This window comes from Antedon mediterranea, chromosome 11 (genome assembly GCF_964355755.1).
Source record: "Antedon mediterranea chromosome 11, ecAntMedi1.1, whole genome shotgun sequence".
NCBI lineage: Eukaryota > Metazoa > Echinodermata > Crinoidea > Comatulida > Antedonidae > Antedon > Antedon mediterranea.
The window spans coordinates 15,332,594-15,356,197 of NC_092680.1; the positions used below are offsets into that span (position 1 = coordinate 15,332,594).

General features: G+C 32.9%; 2 protein-coding genes across 2 annotated transcripts; both read left to right on the forward strand.

Annotated features, from left to right (window-relative positions):
• The first annotated feature begins 1,073 nt into the window (after nt 1-1,073).
• LOC140063187 (glutamate receptor 1-like) lies at nt 1,074-14,231 on the forward strand. Its single transcript, XM_072109668.1, has 9 exons — nt 1,074-1,195; nt 3,941-4,135; nt 4,618-4,875; nt 4,991-5,220; nt 6,574-6,903; nt 7,327-7,434; nt 8,051-8,182; nt 8,869-9,114; nt 10,407-14,231. Exons 1-9 carry the CDS (start codon nt 1,120-1,122, stop codon nt 11,592-11,594), a joined length of 2,763 nt encoding a protein of 920 aa, XP_071965769.1. The 5' UTR covers nt 1,074-1,119; the 3' UTR covers nt 11,595-14,231.
• LOC140063188 (glutamate receptor 3-like) lies at nt 12,998-22,868 on the forward strand. The gene is made up of 9 exons (XM_072109669.1): nt 12,998-13,116; nt 17,469-17,645; nt 18,012-18,260; nt 18,762-18,991; nt 19,152-19,484; nt 19,908-20,015; nt 20,248-20,379; nt 20,497-20,712; nt 20,851-22,868. Exons 1-9 carry the CDS (start codon nt 13,029-13,031, stop codon nt 22,003-22,005), a joined length of 2,688 nt encoding a protein of 895 aa, XP_071965770.1. The 5' UTR covers nt 12,998-13,028; the 3' UTR covers nt 22,006-22,868.
• The last annotated feature ends 736 nt before the right edge of the window (nt 22,869-23,604 follow it).

Consider the following 23,604-nt stretch of genomic DNA (forward strand, 5'->3'; position numbering starts at 1 on the left):
GTCAACTCTTAAAACGAGCGCGTGGAACTGTGACGTGACGTATCGAAAATGGCCAGTCAGGGAGTAATTAGTTGTAATTACTAGTCCCTGGGCCAGCCAGTCCCAGATCATGGACCGCGGTTTGGATTCGATTAGGCCCGGTTATTGTGATGTGACGTATGGTTAGGGTTACCGCACTAGCCAATTACTAGGCAATACAATATAAATACAATACATAGATAAATTAGACGTTTCTTGAAAAACCCGATGTCTAGCCATGTATTTAAAACAATATTATTGCACTGCACACCACTGTACATGGTACACATACATACTCAAGTGAATTATTTCATAATCTATATTAACTTAACTTCTAGACATTTCCAGAACAATTTATAATTCAAATATAAAAATTGCAGAATTTTACTAATATTATAAAATACTTTAAACTACGCTCGCAAGAAAATGAACTTGTCCGATGTTGATGTAATTAATCCTATCAGACTACGCATACGATTTATACATGGGTTGATCCTGATTTAAAATATTATCAGTTGATTCGCAACTTTCTATAGATGACCGTGGCAAGAGACACGGTGTTAAAAAAGGTGTCTTTAGCATTATGTAATCGTCTGATCACACCGTCTCTGAAAATTGTTGTTGTTGTTTTGTCCATAATTCGATGGATAACAGGGTTAAAATGATAAGTGCTTTAACCAAAATATGATCATTTGTGGTATAAACTTTTAAAATACGAAATTTACAAAACCTTCAGGCATGTTTTTCAAAAAGCAATGTTAAACAAGCAGTTTGTACATGATATTACAATAATATTGAGAACATTAAGTATTGTACCACATTGTAAAATTTACATATCACTGCAAAGTCGTTCTGGTCCACCTGTTTCGATTTGTGCATTGGTCCTTTCAACACTTATATAATATGATAGCTTTCAAGTTTCGCATAGTACGGTGGCGCTTTTGCAATCTTCTTGAGTTGATTAAACGATAAATTATTAAACATGTAGGCGTGTCGTATGTTGCAAGTATTTGCCAAGATTAACCCTCTTGACACAAGCTACGGAGACCAACAGGAACGACGTCCAGCGAAATATCGTCGACGAATTCAATTCTGTTGATAATGGCTTCATTTCGACTTTTTATTTTTATTATATCCATCCTGTTCACATTTTCAAATGCGAAGGACGTTTTGTTTGGTAAGTATGTTTTTAATCATAATACAATTGCTGTTTAAAAATTATACTTTGTTGGCCTACCAGCATTTTAAAGTTCAATTACTTTCGATAAGGACACATTGAAATGATGCAAAGTAAATTATTTTACTTTGAACGGTTAGTTTGTTTAGTATCGTTTTAATATATACATAAACTAAATTGCTACACTACAATTATACAGACGTAAACGATTAAATTTAACAAATGTTTAAAACTGCCTGATAAAATACTTCAGGAGTAGATTTTGTTTTTAAAACTAAATAAGTGCAATATTAAATATACATAACTTAAAATGAAGTATAAAGAAATCTTATATAAAATTTTCTCTACCAACAAGTGCTAATATGATTCCTCTCTTAAAGTAATTGAAAACAAATATTTCTGTTGTAGGTTTGCAATAAACACTAGTGAAGTTAGGTTTGCGTTACAAAATGTATTTCTAAATTGAAATAAAGAAAGATAGAGAATGTATCGACTTTATAAATATTGTCATGTTACAGCCGTCTCCTGGAGAAAGGCAATTTACACAGACGTGCGCAACGGTAAACGGAACACAGTGTAGCTTATCCTACACAGAATCTGTATCTAACCTGAGTCGAAAACGCCCGTCCGCTCCGTATTCTGTGTAAATTGTCATAAAAAATAACTTAATTCTATTTATTTATACACAACACCACATAAACACAGTAATACAATAGTTAACATTTATTATGTATTTGATACAACTGTCGTAATTACCTTACCCTCAATAATGAAATTCTTTAATTATTATTTGGCTTATTTATAGAAATTTGATACCACTACTGTGGTCCGTCTTACCTTAAATAATAACATTCTTAATTATTTCGAGGGCTACTCATTTCATACTAGTTCGCTGTGTTGGGGATATTTCGTGAGACCTGAGACCCAGGAGAATTCCACTGGGTGTCAGTAGGGTATATTTCCCAAATTTGCTTTACCATTATCGCTTGTGTGTGTAAATTGGTCTTATCGTTCTCTCTTTCCCTCAACATTTGTCAGCATTTTTCGTAATGTAGTTTATAATGTTGGGCCTTGACCGACTAATCTAATTCAGAAAATTATTTTTAAATATCCTTACGACACCATATAACTTGAGCACCGATGTAATTTTCAAAAATATTTTTTTTAAATGTCTTTAAAACTGTCTTATCTGAGCTTCAGGACCACTATATAAAAATAAAGGGGAATTGTTTTACTACGGAATAACATAGTGTTTAAATATTTTGTATGCTGAAAAATAAAACATTTTATATAAATAAAAACACGCTAAAAATTATTGATTGAATACAGCACATAGATGCTTACATGGCCCTCAACTGTATTCGTTTACCAATGCAGTGCTTCTCTGAATAGTGACAGTGTTAAACTTATAATAATTAGCGTTAAAAATTATTCTATTTTAAGGAATAGTCGAATTGGCAAAGGCAGATTAGATTCTTTCTTATCAAAGCTACAAAGGGTGTGTTTTAACGTTCTTGGTCAATTTAAGTAGACCACTTTTATTCCCCATGTGTATATTAATATTTATGTGAAAACTAGATTGAATTAGAGTAAAAAAAAGATAGGATCAGGATTGTTCTATTAACTCGAACGTTGCCACCCTAGGGGCAATCGGTTTCTGTAAGTTATTAAAATGTCTAAACAGTAAATTATTTTTTCTATAACGTTTATAAAACATGACGATGAAAAAGTATGGTGATGCTACTATTAGAATAGGATAAGAAAATGTTTAGGCCTAATGTAAAAAAAATAAGGTAAAATACGTGCGAATCACCTTTATTATTAGAAATACAGTAAGTCAAGTCTGATCCGCCACATCAAACTGCTTAGGCTATGTTATATTATACTTTACATCAAATTTGATACAGTATGACAATCTTCTATCAGTTTCAAAAACGGTTTTTAGTTGCTGTTCTGACAGATAACTTCAGTATTTACTGGTACTGTACTATTAAGGTTATGTCAAGGTTTAATGACCACTGTTCAATCAAGAATAATTCTTTAAAAATGTAATTGTTTCTATGGTTCAAGAATTGTTAATATTACTACATGTATACAGTACATTTGTATAGTATTTCAATTAAGTAGTTGTGTTAATTTTATCATACATTTCTTTACTTTAGGATTTTTTTATTTCCTGTTTTTTCTTTTAACACTATGCTTTGTTACTGTTCTTGTGGCCGTCTTCTCCCGAAGACACATGGCCGTCATTGACGGATTTCACTGCTGGTATACTCGAGATCTACGTTTATATACAATGCGTATGCCTACACTTTATTTCAATGTTTATGTTGTGTTGATATAACATTGCGATTACGTTATTTATTGAAATATTTATATGTTGATGTGCTGTTATTTTCTTCTTGTGCTTTTGTTATGGTCTGTGTTGCTGAAATAAATAATTAATATCAAAGACTTTTTATTACTTTTTTTCTAATCTATTTTTTTTCTAATCTTTTTCTTGTTTTTATTTTATATTCTATTTTTTAATGCAACCTTAAAATATGTAATTTTCCTTTCCTTTATTTAAAATTATTAAAATATTAAAAAAAAAACGATTTAAATCCATCTAATTTAATTTAGAATAAAAAAATATCCCTATTCTAAAACCAAAATCTAAGCCTATTAAAACATCAAGGGAAAAGACCACAATTGAATACTCAATCCAATCGTTCATTTTGAAGAACAACTTATGTTTATTATTAGGTGCTATTCTCGGAAAAGATAGTTCTTCGACGACGGCGTACAGCTTGCCGAGTGGTTTCATCAATCTAGAACAGGTCATTGAAGACGCTACAAGGGTGGTTACTAGTAACTACAGTTTCTTAACAAGTACTCATCAGCTGAAAGCCACGTTCGAAAGAGATTATAAAGATTCATTATTTGAAGTAATGCATTTAGGTAGGTCCATGAATAAATATTATGTGTTTAATAAGTAATCAAGTATTTCATTTTAACATAATGTTGAAGTTAATCAATTTGATTAATTAATATATTATGTTATCCTAGTTTGGTAATGTAGTTTGCAAATAAGTCAATAAATAATAAATATATAATGTATATAGAATAACGAATACTATGTTGATATAAAGTTTGCGGTAATTAGTTCTGAAAAGAACTTTTGAGTTTCTCGACATTTCGATGAATATACTTAGGGAAACTCAACAGTTTTTTTTAACTAAATAAACGTGATGTAAGCAAAATGTATGTCAACATATAATAAATCTTCATCAAAAAAAGTTTTTTCTCACTAATGTGTTTACTGTCGCATACACATCGATAGGCTAAATGTTAGGTCACGTCTAGTAATAAATAATGTTGTACACAGTATGACATGGTATAATATCATCCTTCCTTTTCTTCCATTTTTCCAAATTGTAAAGCTTGTGATACAATTCGGACAAACAGACCTACTTACCTCATCGTTCTGGAAGATGTATGTCCTGGTTGCAGTGATTTGGCATCGTACGTTAGTAAGACAACGGAGGGACCTATTATTTCTATAGATCCTGGTCAAGTAGGCACAGGTTCCCGGGCATTGAAGATGTACCCACCTCAAAGTGACATGATCAACTTTTACATGGATATTTTGAAATATTATAAATGGAGAAAATGGACTTTCGTTTACGATCACGGTGAAAGTGAGTAAATATGAGTTGTTTTAGTTGGCCTATCGGTTATATGTAATGTGAATTCTAAATTCGTTTTGCTATTTTTTAAGTTAATCAGAATTATTTTTGTAATTTTAATTTTCAGTGTTCAACAACTTTCTACCTATCAAAGCTTGGGCTGATACACAACAGTTTAACGTTACATTTGAGCCTTTTGAAGGTAACTTAGACATGTTGGCTCAACGAATTCGTAAACGCGATGATGCGAACATATTCTTGCTAACAGCAACGGAGAAGGCAAGCCTCGATATCATTCTTGGTGGAATTGATCGAGGAATAATATCCAGAAAGTATCATTGGATAGTTGGGCATCTTGTAAGTTTACCATTAGTGTTTACCGACCTATTGTATTATGATTTATTCTATTATGATTTAGGCCTAGTCTTTATTGACAAACGGGAGATAAGAGTCCAACAAAATATATTCAATGAAGCATAAAGTCTTAATATGTACCGTATCAAATTTAGATACTATTTTAAACTAATTTTAATTAAAACAAGGCCAACAGCCATAAGTCGCGTGCTAAAACGCTTAGTGATACCGGACCAACAGACAGACCGACAGACCGACAGACCGACCGACCGACATAGTGAACTATAGAGTCGCGTCCACGCGACTAAAAACAAAATTTAACAATAATAAATGTTCAATTAATAATCTGACACTGTACATTACGATTTTGACGTAGGCCTAAGTATCAGTAAAAGGAAAACATAAGGAAGGAAGACATAACGCGTACATTACGTTTCTCCTATGCAAATCAAATTCCATTACCTTACTACTGGACAGGCAATTAAGACAATTTCTTGTGTTGTTTTTGAGTGCTTTTGGTTTTTATCCCTTAAAAAGATTTTCTCTTTCCATTCTTTTGGAATTGCGTTTAATACAATTTGCCATTCAGCAATCCAGTTTGATTTATACCTAAGCATATCTAGTAATTCATTTGCGTTAATGAACCTTTTCTCAATTACAATATCCTTAATATTTCGCACACCTGACCTTATCCAGTTTCTAAAAAATATTGACATGTCATTGTATAAAATCATTTTGTTATACCAGAGTTGTTGATGCAATATATCATCATAACATAATTGACGTTTAGTCATACCACTATTAAGTTTGACTAAAATACATAGTATAGATTTATAGAAATCTGGTATGGCTTTAAAAATAGCATTTTTCTTATCAATATATGATATGTTTTCAATAATATCGTTTGGGCCTATTCTATTAAAATATGTGTTTGGCAGACATTTCCACTTTGAATCCTCATTGTTATACAATCTTTTAAGCCAAGATATTTTTAAAGATTTAACCTGTGACCTGAAATCAGGCGCTTTAACACCACCACTTTCATATTCGTTTATAAGAACTACTCTTTTAACCTTTTCTCTTTTTCCATCCCACAAAAAGTCAAAAATTATGTTATCACCACGTTTTAGAACACTTTCAGGCGTGTTTATAATACTTGCAACATAAACAAGTTTTGACAGGCCAAGCGTCTTTAAGATAATTATTATTGTCTGTGTATAGTTAGTGAGCATTTTACCAGTATTGTATAATAAAAAAGGTGTCCTTTTCTAACCCATTTATTTTTAATGAAATGCTTTATAGATAATTTTGCATTTAATTAAAATATATGTATATTTGTGTGTTTTATTTACTTAGGATGTAGTACTGCAAAGCAATGTTAGAGAACGACTGGAGAGTACAGGAGTATACATGACTCGTTTTAAGATGAATTATACAATGGAGTGGCAATATACTTTCCCCTCATTTTCCGATCACCAAGCAATTTTACACGAATGGCCGCTACAATACAGGCTAGCATTCGATGCCGTTCTGGCTAGCGGATACGGACTCATGAAATATCGTCTGGAGCAATTGCATGTAGATCCTAATAATTATTATACAGATGCTACAGTAATAGACAATTGTCCTACCGGTAGTTACAATCGCAAACCTACCATGAGCAAAATTTACAATTATACAAAATATGTAAGTTATACTTCTTTCATTTAGATTGTTTTACCATTAATCATTTCAGCGTCAACAAATATAATTTATTTTGTTTCATTCACAGGTATAAACAAAAATGTACAAAAATAGTCAAATGCTAAAAACATTGTCATTATTTACAAAGGTTAAAAAACAAAAAATGTGTTTTTACTACATCTCCTTATTTAATTATACATTTTCTGACGTTAGAAAAAACAAAGCTAATTACTGATAACTTATATCTAAGTATAAATTATCCCTTTATACGTTTGCAGTTAGTATAATTATGAAAATGATATTATTAATAATTTATCTACCTTTAAAATTGTTTTTGCAATCAATTTGTTCAAACTTAATTTATAAAAAAGTGACGCTATACGGTAGATTTTCTTTTATATATTACACTACAACATTACTTTTCAGTATAACTTTGAAGGGCTGACAGGAAATATTGCCTTTAATGACGTTGGTGATAGAGTAAACTATTCGATCATGGTGCACGCTGGTATCGGGCGGACGTTGGATCAACTGGCAAGTACTCTTTTTAAATTTATTTTTTAAACCTGTTTTCCACTAGGAAAATTTGTTTGCGCGAATCCAACGTTTTGCAGAGAAAAACAAATCGAGTCACAGGTCTGCTGAGCTTTTCTATTTGCAAGAGTGGTCATAAACGTGTTTCCAGCTCAGTTCCCGAGCTCACATTGGTTGCACAATGTTTCGCTTTGTTTCGCGTTTTAACTGGTATCGTAATTTCGCTGAAGCAACTAGAATTCGTCGTAGAGAGGGATTTGGAAGATGAAAACATAAATATGCATGCGTATAAAGCTGACGCTTTCGATTGGCGCGAATAGACTCAGCTAGTGAATAGGCTTTACGCATTTAATGTAGGTCGGAGCATTATTTGATTTTGTTATTGATTTTATTTTTTGCAATAAACTATTTAATTTCTTTATTAAACATTGTAACACTGTGACTTTCGCACATAGTTTAAAATGTCGGTTAATTAGACATTTAAAAAAATCATTGATGTAACTTAATGCCACGTAGTTGACCCTTGACCCTGTCGCTAGTGACCATAACGATCACCTTTGAATGATAAATTGATAATAAGCTAACTTGTCTTTAACTATGTATTTTTTTATATCAGGTTGGAGAATGGGCAGAAAATCCTAATCACTGGGAAGATAGGTATAAACTGAAATGGGAAAGCCATGGACGATTTAATACGACCCGGTATGAACAAGGTGGAAGACGAAAGTTGAAAGTTGTATCGATCAAAGTATGTTGATAATTATACCTTGTTACGTAATTCAGTCATGCTGTACCCATCCAGAGGCTACACTAAACTAAATATAAATTTCCTTTATGGTATGTTGCCACTTACGCTCGTCGTTATCTCCAGCTCAGTTGAATAACAATAAGTGGCCTCCGCCGGTGGTTTATATGTGTAAGACTTGTTACTTAGCATGTTATCCTTACTTACTATTGAGATTGCTCTGTTTTAAACAACTATTTATATAACACATAAATAAATTCTTGTCAATTGATTGGACGATTAATGATCACATGACGTGCAATAGTACGTCCTATTTAACACAATGGTCTAATAATAGTTTTTTATACTTTTTTTTTCGCCCCGTGAAAATAGAATTTCATCTATCACCTCATACATTATTTGTACTATCTCACTCATAAATATTCATTATTTTTTTATAATATATCAATTTTTTTAGTATAACAAGTAGGCCTATTTTATGTAAAAATAATATGATTATGCCTATGAATGAGCAGGCCTAGTTATCTATTTCAGATTTAACGTCACGAAATCAATGCAGTTTCTGATTACATACGCTGTGTTTACCACTTTCATCCTAATATTATATAATAACTAACAATGTTCCTGTTTTTGTAGGTCTTTCATGTTTTTAATTACGGCATTTAATATCTTTTCTTATATGTGTTAAGGTTCCACCGTTTTTAATGGACAAAGATGATGTACTTTACAGAACAAAACGAGACACTAATTACGTAGATGAATACGATCGTGATCGCTACAAAGGATTCATTGTTGACCTACTAGAAGAAATAAAAAATACGGCAAAAGGCATTGATTTTGATTACGATATCGAGCTGGTGCCGGACGGAAAATTCGGTACAAGAAAACCATTTAGTAAAACATGGAACGGAATGATTGGCGAAGTATACAGAGGAGTAAGACCTTTTGTTTTTTTAAAAACCAAAGATAGGTTTAGCTAGTTTTAAAGATATGTATTCATGAAAAATGAAGTTTAATAAAAACAGATTTTGAATTGGTAATTTTGCAGTTTGCAAGTTAATCACTTCCGTAGAAAAAAAACCAAAAAAAACCCCAATAATTTCACTTTTTCAAAAGATAAAAAAAATGTTAAATTCAACCATTTACTTCCAGCCAGTTTGACTATTTGTTTGCGTTAAATCACTGTTTCTTCAGGTAAATCATTTTTTTCCGATCCAATTTTTGGTCAAAGTGAATAACTATTACGTGACATTAAACTTATAATATATAACAATATATCTTTAAATGACAATATTTTGCTTCTTATGACTTACTGGTATACCTATTAACAAACATTCTATTCAGAATTTAAAACTATTTAAGACATAATTCGGAACATGATTATTTAATTATAGTTGAAGTAAAATAGCTCACTTATGCCACATAAAATATCAGTTTCTGCTAATGAAGGACGGCTATTCTGAATATTAACTAATGTATTAAATAAAGATACAATCCTTTTCAAAAATCAACAACCATATCGCTGGTATTCATAACGGAATACAACAGTAATTCAATTACTTTCCACACTGTAATATATTTATCGAATCATGGAATCATGTTTCTGTAAATATCTGAGCATTTTTTTGTTATCTCAAGAGATCGATAAAATAAGTTAAATTCAGTATAATTTACGTACCGAAAATTCGAGCACTTAAGTACCTCTGTGAGATTTGTAGGCTACTTTTGAAGATCTTCTGGTGAAATAAAAAACCATTTTGAAAAATCATATTCACAGGTGTTATTAAAATATGACATCGATTCATGTTACTGCAGAGTGCATGTATTTATTTTATATTACTTTAGTTCCTATTATAATAGAAGTTTCTGCCCTATGAATATTCATTTATTCTGTTACTTTCTTATTTGCATTCTCATTTACATATTATTTGCCAAGTGTGCACAGTGTGCTGTTTCTCCTTTGTTTTCCTTTGTCATAATTTTCTTTTGGAAGGAATCAGCAGCAGCTGACCTAATTGGTAGATCCAATTAAAATTCATGTTTTTCAGAAGTTTCTGATTTTTCAATTCAAAAGCCACAACATCTTTCAAGCGTCATTACTACGTGATATTGTTTTAAGCCTATAGTCTGTTTTGCACTTATCCTTTTAATATTATGTTATTATAAATGAGTAATGTAAGGCATATTGATCAGCAATGACTTATTTAATTATATTTTGTTTACGCAGAAAGCAGACATCGCAGCTGGCCCTTTGACTATTCGACCAGACAGAGTCCAGGATGTAGATTTTACCAGTGCATTTATGCAGGCTGATTTAGCTGCTCTTGTTCACCACCCTAGCTACACCACCGGGGACGTACTAAGCTTTTTGTACCCATTCTCTCTTTGGGTATGGCTTTTAAACATCGTTGTATTTGTGGTGGTTAGTCTTATCATCTACGGAATCAATTATTTTGACCCATACGAGTGGCGCTTGACTGCTTTGCGCGGGGACGCGTATGAGGAAAACATGGACAATTTCAATTTATCTAACACAATGTGGTTCCTTACATCTACCATGCTTTTTCAAAGTTTCGATACATCTCCAAGATCAAACGCAGGCCGTGTGATGGCGATATTTTGGTGGGCTTTTGTCGTCATCATGGTCTTCCTTTATATCTCGAACTTACCATTTTTTCTTCAGTCTACGAAACGACTAACAGGCATAAGATCAATGGATGAAATGCTTGACCGTTACGACGTACAACCGGGTATTGTAGCAAGTGGTTCCACATTCCACCTTTTGAAAAAATCGAAAGATCAAACACTGAACCGGTTTTTTAAATTTGTGGAATATGCCAATCCAAGTGTTTTAGTGTCAAGTACAGAACAAGGCATTGATCTGGTGCGTGATAAAAGCAGACGTTTTGCTTTAGTTGGCGAATCTCCAGTTTTAGCATTCCATGCCTCAAAGGATCCGTGTGATCTTCATGTGACTATTGGGAAGATTTACAGACAGAGTTACGGACTTGCTATTCGGAAAGACTCGCCGTTAAAGGAACCGTTGTCTCACGCCATAGAACTACTCATAAAAAATGAACAGCTACATCGTCTTGAGTTAAATTGGTGGCAGAGGAATAACAGATGTGGAAACATGACAACCTGGGAGAAACAAGGCATTTATTCATTTACGTCAGTCGATCTCTATGGTATATACATCTTACTCGCGCTAAGTATGATCGCCAGTATTGTGATCTTTATGGTGGAATTTCTTTGTTGTGATTCAAGTAAACATCAGAAAAAGAGCAAGAAAAGGAACAAGCCTAGCAGTAAAAGGAAGGAAAATGAGCAATTTACCCTCTCTGTTATAAATGGTGATCGCACACCAGAGCCACCTATGATACTATCTACAGAAAAAGAAAAACAATGGCTTTAACATTTATGAGTCAAACAATTTGTTGCTAAAATTGATGATTATTTCTTTCAGTTCATCGCGCCATAGTTGGACCCGGGAGCGTATTTTGCAAAAACTTTTCTAAAAGAGAGAGGGCGCCCGTACTTAAATATAGCTATCTGATAGGAAGCCAGTCGCCGAGAGAAGGTTAGGTTTAGGTATTTAGACAATTTCAGCTTTGTAACCCTCGAAAATTCAAAAAAGGCTTTGAAGAAACGGCTGAAATGATGAAAACTCACTTCCACAATGTATAGTTCAATTTTAACATTCCGCAGAGCAATAAATATAGACATTCCGTTCACGGATTTTAGAAAAGCACACATGTCGACACTGCCGGCCATTTTTGTGTCCAACTATTCCTATGTAGAGTATGAAGGTGTATATCGTTCACAAATCTTTAACTATAGAATTTAATATCAAAATAATCCATTTGTTTTGTATAATAACGAAATTATTAAGTTACCGAACATGATTTTAAACAACAAAGTGTAACAATAATGTCTCGTAGAAAATATATTGTTTGAATTTGCATGGCGAAATCAAATGGTGATATGAAGTTTGCGGTACACCACGTATATTAGTTCTGAAAAGAACTGTTTAGTTTTTCAACGTTTGTAGAGAATAACCATACAAACTAAACGCGCATGCGTAAGAGATATTCTTTGATAACACAACAAAATGACCTCTCCATTCAATGTTGTAACTCTTTCAATGGCTCTGACATTCTGTATTAGTGTACATGCACCCTCTACGACCACTTTTAAAAATACTAATAGACTCTCTATCCAGTGAGGTATAAATAATAACACCACCCTGCTTTATCGTTTCTGTAATACAGTATCACATGTGTCTAAGATTATTATGTTATTCCATGAATGAAGCAATGATGTAATTTAAATTACGTAAGGGTTTTTCCATAATTATTGTCATTATTGTCAATCATTATATAACGTGAAGGTCAATATTTGTGGGATTGATTTAATTGTGTATACTAATGTGTTTGTACAGTATTAGAAATGATGGATAATATTGCACAAGTTACTAAGCTTATTACAGTATATCTATTGTCTAACAATTTTTACCGTAAATTATTTAATTCTAATTCACATGCCAATCAATTAGTACTTATGGATTCGTTCCATATTTTACACACACCGTGATAGCTTTTCTATAATTAAAGTAATTACTTCACGGTGAGGGCGCTTGTGTACTGTAAAAGAACCGGCTTTACGGTCTGCGTCACTGATTGTAAACGAATAATGCATAATACCTATTTACCTCTAGAGCATCGCACAAAGCTGGTTCTTCTCCGGCAGCAATTTCAGCGGCCATTTTAGACGATAAATGATACATAGTCTGTATTCTTTATAAAGTGCACGTATAAAATATTCCTCGATTGTAATATCGACGGAAGAAATGGCTCACGCTGTGGTAAATGTTTTGGTTTGTGTTTTGCTTTTTCACGCAAATGTTCACATTGCTAATGGAGAAGGTGTTACATTTGGTAAGTTTTATACCTGTTGATTTTTTTAAATAAATGTAATTAAATTATGCACGATACAGTATTAATAACACGATTCCTATGCTTTTTTGTAAATATGTATGATTTTATCAGATCTATTAGAAAATAGGCTCAGTAAAAGCATTTTCGCATCAACTAAGCTGAAACCGACCATCATCTCATGTTATGTTGTTTACTTACTACCTGCCTATATAGAATAAAATAGAACTGAAAGCACCAATTAATATTGCCGGTATCCGGATGTTGGTTTCAGCATTTCTTTATAAAAATAACGGATTGTATTTTAATTTATTCATCATAAAACAATTCCTACCATCTTAAATTACAAGACTTGTATAATAATACTATTTTTATTTCCTTATAAATGTGATTTTTCAAGTAGCAGTCTACCTCCCTGTTTTTAATTCGTATCTGTATTTGTGTTTAAAAATACTTATTTTAAATGCTTGTGTCTTTGTCTAAATATATTTGTTCTAAAATTAAAAAGGGGTAAATACATAGTGAATATCCTGATCAATATAAATGCTTAAATATAATATTTAAATTATGAATTTAAATAATGGTGTGTCATCCGTGATGATCCACCTTTGACTTCCTTGCATTGGATGAAATGTAATGACTAATATTTTGAAATCCTACATTAACAATATTAATCAACGTTTTAAACACCGACTGTAAAACAAAGTAACATAGTCGGGCTGTAACCGAGAGTATGAATCAGAAAGGTGATTAACGCATTATTTTCCCTGGTGCCTACCTATGTTTTAGCTGGGTAACAACGCCCTAGTTTAGGTACCACATTATGATTGACATTTATTGACCAATCGCAATTGTATGGTGTTTTACCATATTCCATGAAAAGTTAATCAGAATGTGGTACCTTTACTCCCTTGTTAATATGAAAATCAAATCAAATTATGCAAACCTGTACAGTATCATTCAGTTCACACCTCTTTACCCATGCGCGTGTTACGTCACCTATCAAGTGAACAATATTGCTATAGTTCGCAGCACTTTCTTGTCAACCTAAACTATCAATCTTCTGACGCTGTAGTGTTAGGTAAACAATTCAATAAAAGAAGCACTTGATGAACTTTCACATTTTTTACGTGTTACGCATTTTATGACTTTCGAAATTGATGCTTCTACTCGAATATATTTATTCTAATATATCCTCAAAGATAAAATACGTTTTGTCCAGAATTTGTTACGCATTGTAGGTTTAATTTTACATTCTTTTTATTATTGACCAAGACAATGGCAGTATCATAATATAAATAGGTGGTGGAATCTGTGGGACTAGAACAATGACTAAAAACCGCATTACTATTTGTTATATTTCTCATGTGTGCGCTTTGCTGCTGAATTTTATTTTAAAAACCTAATAAAATACCTATCTGATTGAGGGAGATGTTGACAAAATAAACCGCAAGGTGCAATGCAATAAAGTATACCAATTTAGGAAACGTCATGGAGTTGGCCTTCACCCTAGTTGTTGAGGACGTTCGTATACATCCTAAATTGATCTTTTATTATTTATTGATTATTCAATAGCCAGCATAGCCCAACTATGCTTTTTGATGCACTGTAAAGGTAGATTTTCAACGTGTTATGTTTTACTTAGCTTTGCTATGACTTTTTTACAGACTTGGCCTACAATACACTGTAATAAAATTAATACAACCCGACCCGCATAATGTCAAACATTTCCCCATCCAATTTTCCGAGTTATCTACCCTCAATTGTGGCCTCTACCCAATAACAGTATAATTATGACTACTAGTAAGGTATTTGGGTAATTTTCCAGTCAAATTCTTTGACCCGTAATGATCATGGCTCAAGTAAAGTTTATATAGCAGGTTTCAAAATACATTTTCCACTTTGTTGTTCTAAATAGTTGATAGCAAGCTCCGCGGCAAAATAGAACCGTTAAATTTCTTTAGGGCCTTTGGCGCTAAAATTAAGTTCACAAGCAATTTAAGAGGTCACAATTAAAAGAGATCTAGTTGGATAGCAATCGTGTTGTTAACAAAACAATTGTTCGTTCTATTGTTTGCATCCATAAAAGCTTCTGAATTGACGCTTGATTACACTTCAGTTGCTTTCTAATTCCAATTTCTAAGGATGTTTTCAATACCGTGGCTTATAAATCCCTTTGTATAATTTTAAGTATGCTGACTAACCGATGATGAACAGTTTGTTATAATAGTTTCGTCATTGGTGAACAATTTACCCCTGGCAATACCGTTCTCTATTGTATTTTGTCTATTCTAAACGACACAATGAAGGCTTTTTTACTATTGAATTTAGCTTTGAGTTTAGGTAGTACCTTTTAAATGAAAAGTAAGACTTTACAAACAGCATTTAGAAAATTATTTACATTTCAATGTAAGTGATATCGGTCGGCAAGCAAACACATTTGGAACAACATCCAGACCTAATAATAATTTTAAGTATGTTGACTAAACCGATGATGAACAGTTTATATATAATAGTTTCGTCATTGGTGAACAATTCAACCCCTAGTTCCTATGGCATTGATAAACTAGAAACTTTAGTAAAACAAATTATAAAGTTATAATATACTAGGCCTCCAAGACCGAATTCGGGCTAAAAACCTTATTTTTGTTTTAATATTCAGTATAATTAATTATTCGTACATCCCCTTTAACAAAAAGGCCGACTGAACTATGCAGGTACTTATTTTATAGATAGTATAGATAGACACACAAAAATGATAGACGTCTTGTTTATCATGAAATCTAACTTTAAACGTGTTTCATCAACATCATCCTTCTAACCTACATTTCGTTGGCATGGTTTGTTTATATGAACTGTCAAGCTATTTACATATCGTAGCATGTAAATATGAATAAACGTTAGTAGGCTGAAACTTTATTAATCAGAAATCATAAGAAAAGATTATCTTAGCTCCCTCTGGAATCAAGGAAAATACTAAACACAGAATGGAAGCATCGATACCAGAGAATGGTTTTCAATTAAAGTTACCCTTTTTGCTTCAAATTTAAAAAAGAAATGTGGGATTCATTCTTTGAAGTAATATTGAACTAATTGCCTTTAGTTTTAAAATGAATAAATAATGATTGATAATATCACCAAAAACGAGTTCAGTAAAACAAACCATCCAAGCCACGAAATGTCAAGGAAAGTCAACAAAAACAGGTGTACTTTAAACAAAATTCGACTGGGACTCATAACAAGAGTAATTTCTACTTTCTATTTCGGGCACCCATCAAAACAGGTCATTCCTACTACCAGCTGATTGGAAGAGACCTGTCATGATGAAGTTATCAACATTATACTCTTCAAATCGATTAACATGCTTGGCGCGTGCAAAATGCAGTAGACATCGTAGTATCTGAATATAAAATGAAAGCTTGTCAGAGCCATAAAGGAAAATAAGTTTAGGGTTTTAAATGTCTTACCAATTATTACACTTTATATTTTCTTATACAGGTACTTTGTTAGAAACTTTCTCCAAACGAAAGCGGAAATGAATATTTTCCCAATTCTGATACATTTCACATATCATGTTCCGCAGGTTTTTTGGTATACAAATTCCTGACCTCACTAATTACTACGGTACTCGAGAATATTTTGTAGTGAATGTCGTTGCGTTTTATATTAATACCATTGAACTCTCTCATTTATCATTGTTAGCTGGTTTCAGTATAATTATTTTCCTGTTTTTTTATTCTGGCATTCTTATTTTTATACAATAGCAATTAAGCTAACAAAACCGTGAGTCATCGGGCGTATACTTCGTGGTAACAGTAAAATAATAATTATTGATTTACACTGGTAACAAGAGCGCGTCGTATATGCATATTGAAAGAACACGGATTTTGTATTTGTAGGCCTATACGTTATTTTGGTTTAGTATGCTTTAAACTACACACAGTTAACGTATACATGACTTCATAAACGTGTAGCTGTTTGTTTTTCTGAAAAATAAATTCCACTAATGTTTTCAAGTCAAAAATCATTATAATCAATTTTATTACCCTATAAACTACTATATATATTTAATATTTAAAATATTAAACTCCTGTGTTTGTATGCGTAAGCAATCTTCATTAATACATTCGTCGGTAAGATATATCAATAATTTTAAATAAATATTAATTAATATAGTAATGGATGTGTTATATGACCTTAAAATAGATTTTTTTTCACAGCAAAGGGAAAGTGCAAAATTCGTGAATAACAAATAATAACGAAAACATTTTGTTGTTGTGATATTTGTGTGATAGCAAGGCGAATATTATGTTTTTCTTTGACCGTGTTGTCAATATTATTTTATTTTAATACAGGTGCCATACTAGGAGAAGAAACTGGACGGGTCGGCAGCGTTTACTATGAAATACTTGACCACGCCATGGCTGTGATTCGATCAAATAGTACATTCTTAACACAATTTCACAAAGATGTATCAGAAGTTGTTGTCGTACAACAGAGCAATGACGACTTATATCCAGCATTAAAAGAAGGTAAGAAATATCATTTAAAACAAATTTAAAATAGGGTTTTTCTGTACCGTACATCAACAGCAATAGAACTAATCGTGGCGTAGGCCTATTGATATGTTTAAATTGAATAACTGTAGCATCATGAATTAATAAGGGAAATAAATACTTGCTTTTGACTGGACTTCAATAAAAAATAATGAGGTTAGGGTTATCCAAAATAAAAACTTAGAAATAATGTTTTTATGGTTACTTATATTATTTTTCCATTTCAATGATATATACTGTGTTATTGGTCTGTGATTTAGTTTAGTTTCTTATTTTGTATTATCATATTGAATATCGTAATACAATACGACGATACATTTATGAACAATCGTTCTTTTATAGTCTGCGATTTTATCCAACAAGAAGTACCATCCACATTAATTATCACAGAGGACGTATGTGGTGATGACGTAGGTACATTTATCAGTTATGGATTACCTGGACCAGTATTCACTGTCGACCCTGGTCAGTTTGGTTCCGGATCCAGAGCCATCAAGATGTACCCTATCCCGGAAGATATGAGCATATTTCTTCTTGACATGCTTGATTATTTTAAGTGGCGTAAATGGACGATAGTTTATGAAGATTCTCGTAAGTTGTATTAAAAATATCTATTTATTACAGTATTATTACAGTATTAATCAGTGATGGCACCGTATATAGGTTGAGGGCGGGGATGATGGTGAGGAGTTGTTATAGGGGAAGATGAGGTTTTAACCGACGGAATACTCGTCTGATTACTTTAATGGTAATGAACTTTAGGCTTGATTTTTAAACACTGTCTGTGTAAAGCTCCGCAATAGGCCATTTAAGCGTGGTTCCCACTAGAACGCGACGTATCGACGCAAAGTGCTGTATTGCGTAATCACAAGTGGGAACCGATGACGCAATAGTGCTGCAAACATCGCAGGTTTGATTTCAAGCAGGCGGGGGCAAACACAATTATTAGAAGGGCATTCTCCTACGTTGCGTAGATTGCGTTACGTTGCGTCCCTAGTGGGAACCAAGCTTTAGCTTTGAGATTATCTTTTTTTTTTTGTAAGAAGTGACTGTACTGTAAATACAACATTATGTTATTTTATATTATTACAGAATACAATACATTTTCGGACATATTAGTTGCTGCTTCTGCCAACAAGTTCAACGTCACATTACGTGAATACAACGGTGACGTCGCCGACTTAGCTGAACAAATAAAGGCTGACGGGAACCAGAACATTCTTCTGATGACGGAGAGTGAGGAAACGACAATAGACATTATAAACAAAGGGGTAGCACAGGGAATATTCTCAAGCACGTATCATTGGATGTTGGCTTATCTTGTAAGTCTTTTGTTTTGTTTTTCTGCTCTCCGTGTATTATTATTATTATTTGATACAATATACAGTAGTAATTTTGTTTTAAGAATCGACCGAGTTATTAAAAAAGTATGTTTATTCATTATATATTTATTGATAATTTACAATAATCATTTCTCTATAGGATGTATTTATCGATCGCAGTTTGGAAGAAGTTTTAGAGGAGGAAGGAGTGTACATGACCCGTTTTAAAATGAACTACACTACTGAATGGCAATACACATACCCATCCATACAGATCAATAATCGTGAGTCTCGCGAATGGAGTATGCGTGAAAAGCTGATTTTCGACGCTTTTGTCACTGCTGCGTACGGTCTTAGACGATATCATGAAAGACGAGGGGCTACTGGACAGAGTCTTACTAACGTGTTTCCTGGTGAAAGTATCATTAAACCGTGTGAGATGGAGAATCCAAATCCCCGTGAACTCGATCCTCTCTATTACGATATGCAATGGGTAAATATGATATATTTAATATGGTAATACAGATCTGTTAGTCTACGCCTAATTTAGAATAGATTATTTGTGTTGGACATTACATCAATGACGCCTTATCTACCATATTTTGGATTTGGGGTGATATTTTACTTCCATAAAAGAATGTAATTATTGACCGAATGCGGTTGGATCATGGACTGGACACCTACTAGATGATAGGCCTACTACCCTTTCCTAATGTTACTTCCATTATAATCACACATATTATTGTTATATACATATATATTATTATTAATAATAAATAAATAATAACGGGATTTTTATAGCGCACATACCACTCAAGAGTGACTAAAGTAAATTGATAAAATGTCCATCATATAATTGCAACTGCTATGAAAGATAAAAGCATCCACAATTTAATTATTATCTTTTGTTGTATAGTATAACTTTGAAGGACTAACAGGAAACATAGCGTTTGATGAGATGGGTAATCGTGTAAACTATTCCTTAATGGTGTACAGCGGACGTGGAAGAGCTTTCAATCAACTGGTAAGTTAAGATTACGAAGCAGTAAAGATGTCCCAATTTCCTTTTCGTCTTTCTTATTCTTTTACATTTCTGCTCATATTTCCACCTTTCAATCTTGAACTTCATTTCAGAACTGTACTTTATTACCATCTTATTGTTCTTGTTCATCTCTATTGTATATAGTCTGTATACAATGAAATATAATGGGTAAATGGTTAAGCATATAATTGTATTTATTATTATTTATTAACAGAGAGGTGAGTGGGTGCAAAATCCTGCGCACTGGGAGCAAAGATATTCAATACCATATGAAAGTGAATCCAGGTTTAATATCACACGATATTTGAAAGGTGAAGACAGGAAACTCCAAGTCGTTTCCATTGAGGTAAAACTGACATTAAGAAAATCATTATAATTATATTATGGTACCTGTTTTTAATCTACAAAAATCTCACCGGTAGTGAGAATGGTATTAAAAATTGAATTTATATGTTCAAAATAGGCTCCACCATTTCTGACTGTCAAAACTGACGGAGAAAAAGATGCCACGAATGGTCGATTTGAAGGTTTTATAATGGAGCTTCTGGAGGAAATCAAAAACTCCATCAAACGCATTGAGTTCAACTATGAAGTAGAATTGGTACCAGACGGTAAATATGGACGTCCAGGAAAATACAATCAAATCTGGAGTGGAATGGTTGGGGAAGTTTACCGAGGGGTGAGTTTAAAGCTATATTTACGACGACTAAATCATTTATTGTGGTTTTAATGGGCAGGTGTTTGGTGGTAATATACGTTACGTATACTAACATAAATATTCAATAACTTACTTTTAAGATGTTTTTATGTCTTACAGAAAGCTGACATTGCTGCTGGCCCGTTAACTATTCGACCAGATCGTGAGGCCGCGGTGTCTTTCACATATCCCTTTATGGATGCTGGAATTAAGGTAATGGTGCAGCATCCAAACCACGTGAAAGACGATGTTTTCAAAGTCTTCTACCCGTTCGCACTAGAGGTCTGGATTTTGAACGGTTTTCTTTTCTGCTTGGTCGGCTTAATTATGTATCTTTGTAACTACTTCAGTCCATACGAATGGAGAGCTGCTGCTGAAAGAGGAGATGTGTTTGAAGAGAATCGCGATAATTTCAATGCTAAGAACTCAATGTGGTTTTTGGCGTCGACGCTATTCCTTCAGAGTTTTGACGCATCTCCAAGATCAAATTCAGGCCGCGTCATCACAGTCTTCTGGTGGGCTTTTGTTATTATTATGGTGTTCCTACTTCTCAGCAATGCACCATGGCACTTGAACTTTTCAAAACGTCTTACACGAATTCGAACTATGCATGAGTTGGTGGACCAAATAGATGTTCAACCAGGGATGATAGATTCAGAATCAACGTTTTACTACTTCAAAAAATCAAGAGATAACACAGACAATCAGTTTTATAAGACGATACAGAATGCAAATCCAACTGGCAAGGTAAAAACAATGGACGAGGCCGTGAAGAGAATTCGAGATTCTGGTGGATCGTACGCGTTCTTAGGAGAATCACCAATTTTAGAATATGAGGCATCCAAAGAACCATGTGATCTTTTTGTAGGCAGTGGAACTCTTGTGCAGCAAAGTTATGGGTTGGCAGTACGCAAAGGTTCACCATTAGAAGAACCGCTTTCTCATGCCATTCAAAATCTTCGAGACAGTGGGGTCATTCACCGTCTGGAGCTTAACTACTGGGATAGACACAGTCGATGTGGTAACTTGACTACTTGGGAAAAACAGGGTATATACTCTTATACTTCATACGATTTAAGGGGTGTATATTGCCTGTTTGTTATTGGATGTGTAATAAGTTTAATTGCGTTTGCTGTCGAGTTCATGTGTTGCAATCCAAGACGCAAGCGAAAACCAACCAGACAATCTCAGCCTCAGCGAGAGACTTCAGCGGGCAACGGAACCAGTGTTGACTATGAACTAACCGGTCCAACCAAAGAGAAACAGTGGTTGTGATCAAACGTGTATATAATATGTTTGTTTTGGTTTAGTTATGTTATGTCTCTTTGTATTGAAATAAAATAAATAGTTTGAACTACATCACAGTAAAAGTAACTTAATTTAAAGTTTAAAAGAAACTCATTTTGTAATATAATACTAATCCAATATGTTATTAGAAGATCATTTTTATTTTTCAATTAATTGAAAATAGCGAGCTTTCATTTCGAATCGAAAGGAGACGTAGGCCTAATTTCTAATAAAGAGTAATATGCGCATGCGTATAAGCCAAATATAAACGGTTCCTGTCATGAAATGAAAGCTCGCTTGTATTGTATGGTTTGAGTACGGTTTTGTAGAAAGTCTGTACTGATAAGCATGCAAACATTGCATTGTCTCACTGGATTAAATAAATTGATCAGTGCTACACTTCGTTTTGTGAGGTCTTTACTCAGAAAATACAAAACAATAATTAGACTTATTGATAGATTAAATAGACAGTCAGTATCGTGTTTCTTTTTATATAAATTTGTAACAAAAATGTAACACTTTTTTTAGTTTATGTATGGTGTTAACCAATACATTTTATTGAGGATTTTTTTATGATGTGAATAATGTTTATCAGTAGTTACAAAAAAAAAAATGTGGCTTTCGAAAAAAAAAGAAGAAGAGAGGATCAAGGTTTGAAGAGGAGGAGACAGTCAGAAAGTGATGACCAGTTTCATTTGTCAGTCAAAAAGCATATAAAAATGTATAGAATTGTCTACTTTCCACTCCCTTTTCTCTCAGCTACTCCTATAATTAGTAATATTTATTTATGGATTTTTACATTTCATTATAAATCTAGTATAATATGTATATACATGCTTTCAGATAAGCTACAACAAAATTGATAATACCTTGAAAAGTGTTGTTACCCTCTAAGTACTTTTCTCGCTTAGGGCTTTCACGATTTAAAAAAAATATATTTTTAAAACTTTTCAGTGCATTGTAAATCGATAGATTGGAATAAAAAAAAGAAATATATTTGTTCGTTGTTGTTTTTTTTAATTTTAAATTTTTGTTATTATATACGGTAGTTTGCTTTGATTTGAAGATTAAAACGTACGATAAATCACGAAATAATAATGTTAATGAATTTCAAAATAATTGAGATATCAAAAAATATACATAGATATATTTATTTGATTTCTAATTTGTTCAAAAAAACTACTGTATACCTACATTTTACCGGTCAAAGTACATTAATTGAAAAATGATTGAAAATGTGTGTTTACTTGTAGGTCTAAACCAGGTACCTGATTATTCTATGGCGGAAAACATATTAATTTATCCCAAAATGCATACGAAAATTCGAAGTTGTCACCTTTTGACCCGATGTTGCAGCTTCCGGTGACTTGCGGAGGAATGTATAGTACGTGGTGCCTCTGTGGTCACTCTCAGACCTATTTAACGTATTACATAAGAACTGAAGGCCTTTTGCGGGGAGCAATATAATATAATTATTTATTAGAGTTTGTTTATGGTATATTTGTTTTTCAATCATAGAGTACAAACTTAGCCTTGGCCAGATTTTAACCGTGCATCAACCAAACTAATTAATATCAATATAAGTTA

Excerpts from the sequence above, each read along its gene's own strand:
- LOC140063187 (XM_072109668.1), top strand. The coding sequence starts at position 1,120 with ATGGCTTCATTTCGACTTTTTATTTTTATTATATCCATCCTGTTCACA. Across the intron at positions 4,136-4,617 it reads ATTTGAAGTAATGCATTTAG|CTTGTGATACAATTCGGACA; the intron begins GTAGGTCCATGA and ends CAAATTGTAAAG. Across the intron at positions 7,435-8,050 it reads GGCGGACGTTGGATCAACTG|GTTGGAGAATGGGCAGAAAA; the intron begins GCAAGTACTCTT and ends TTTTTATATCAG.
- LOC140063188 (XM_072109669.1), top strand. The coding sequence starts at position 13,029 with ATGGCTCACGCTGTGGTAAATGTTTTGGTTTGTGTTTTGCTTTTTCAC. Across the intron at positions 18,261-18,761 it reads GATAGTTTATGAAGATTCTC|AATACAATACATTTTCGGAC; the intron begins GTAAGTTGTATT and ends ATATTATTACAG. Across the intron at positions 19,485-19,907 it reads TCTATTACGATATGCAATGG|TATAACTTTGAAGGACTAAC; the intron begins GTAAATATGATA and ends TTTGTTGTATAG.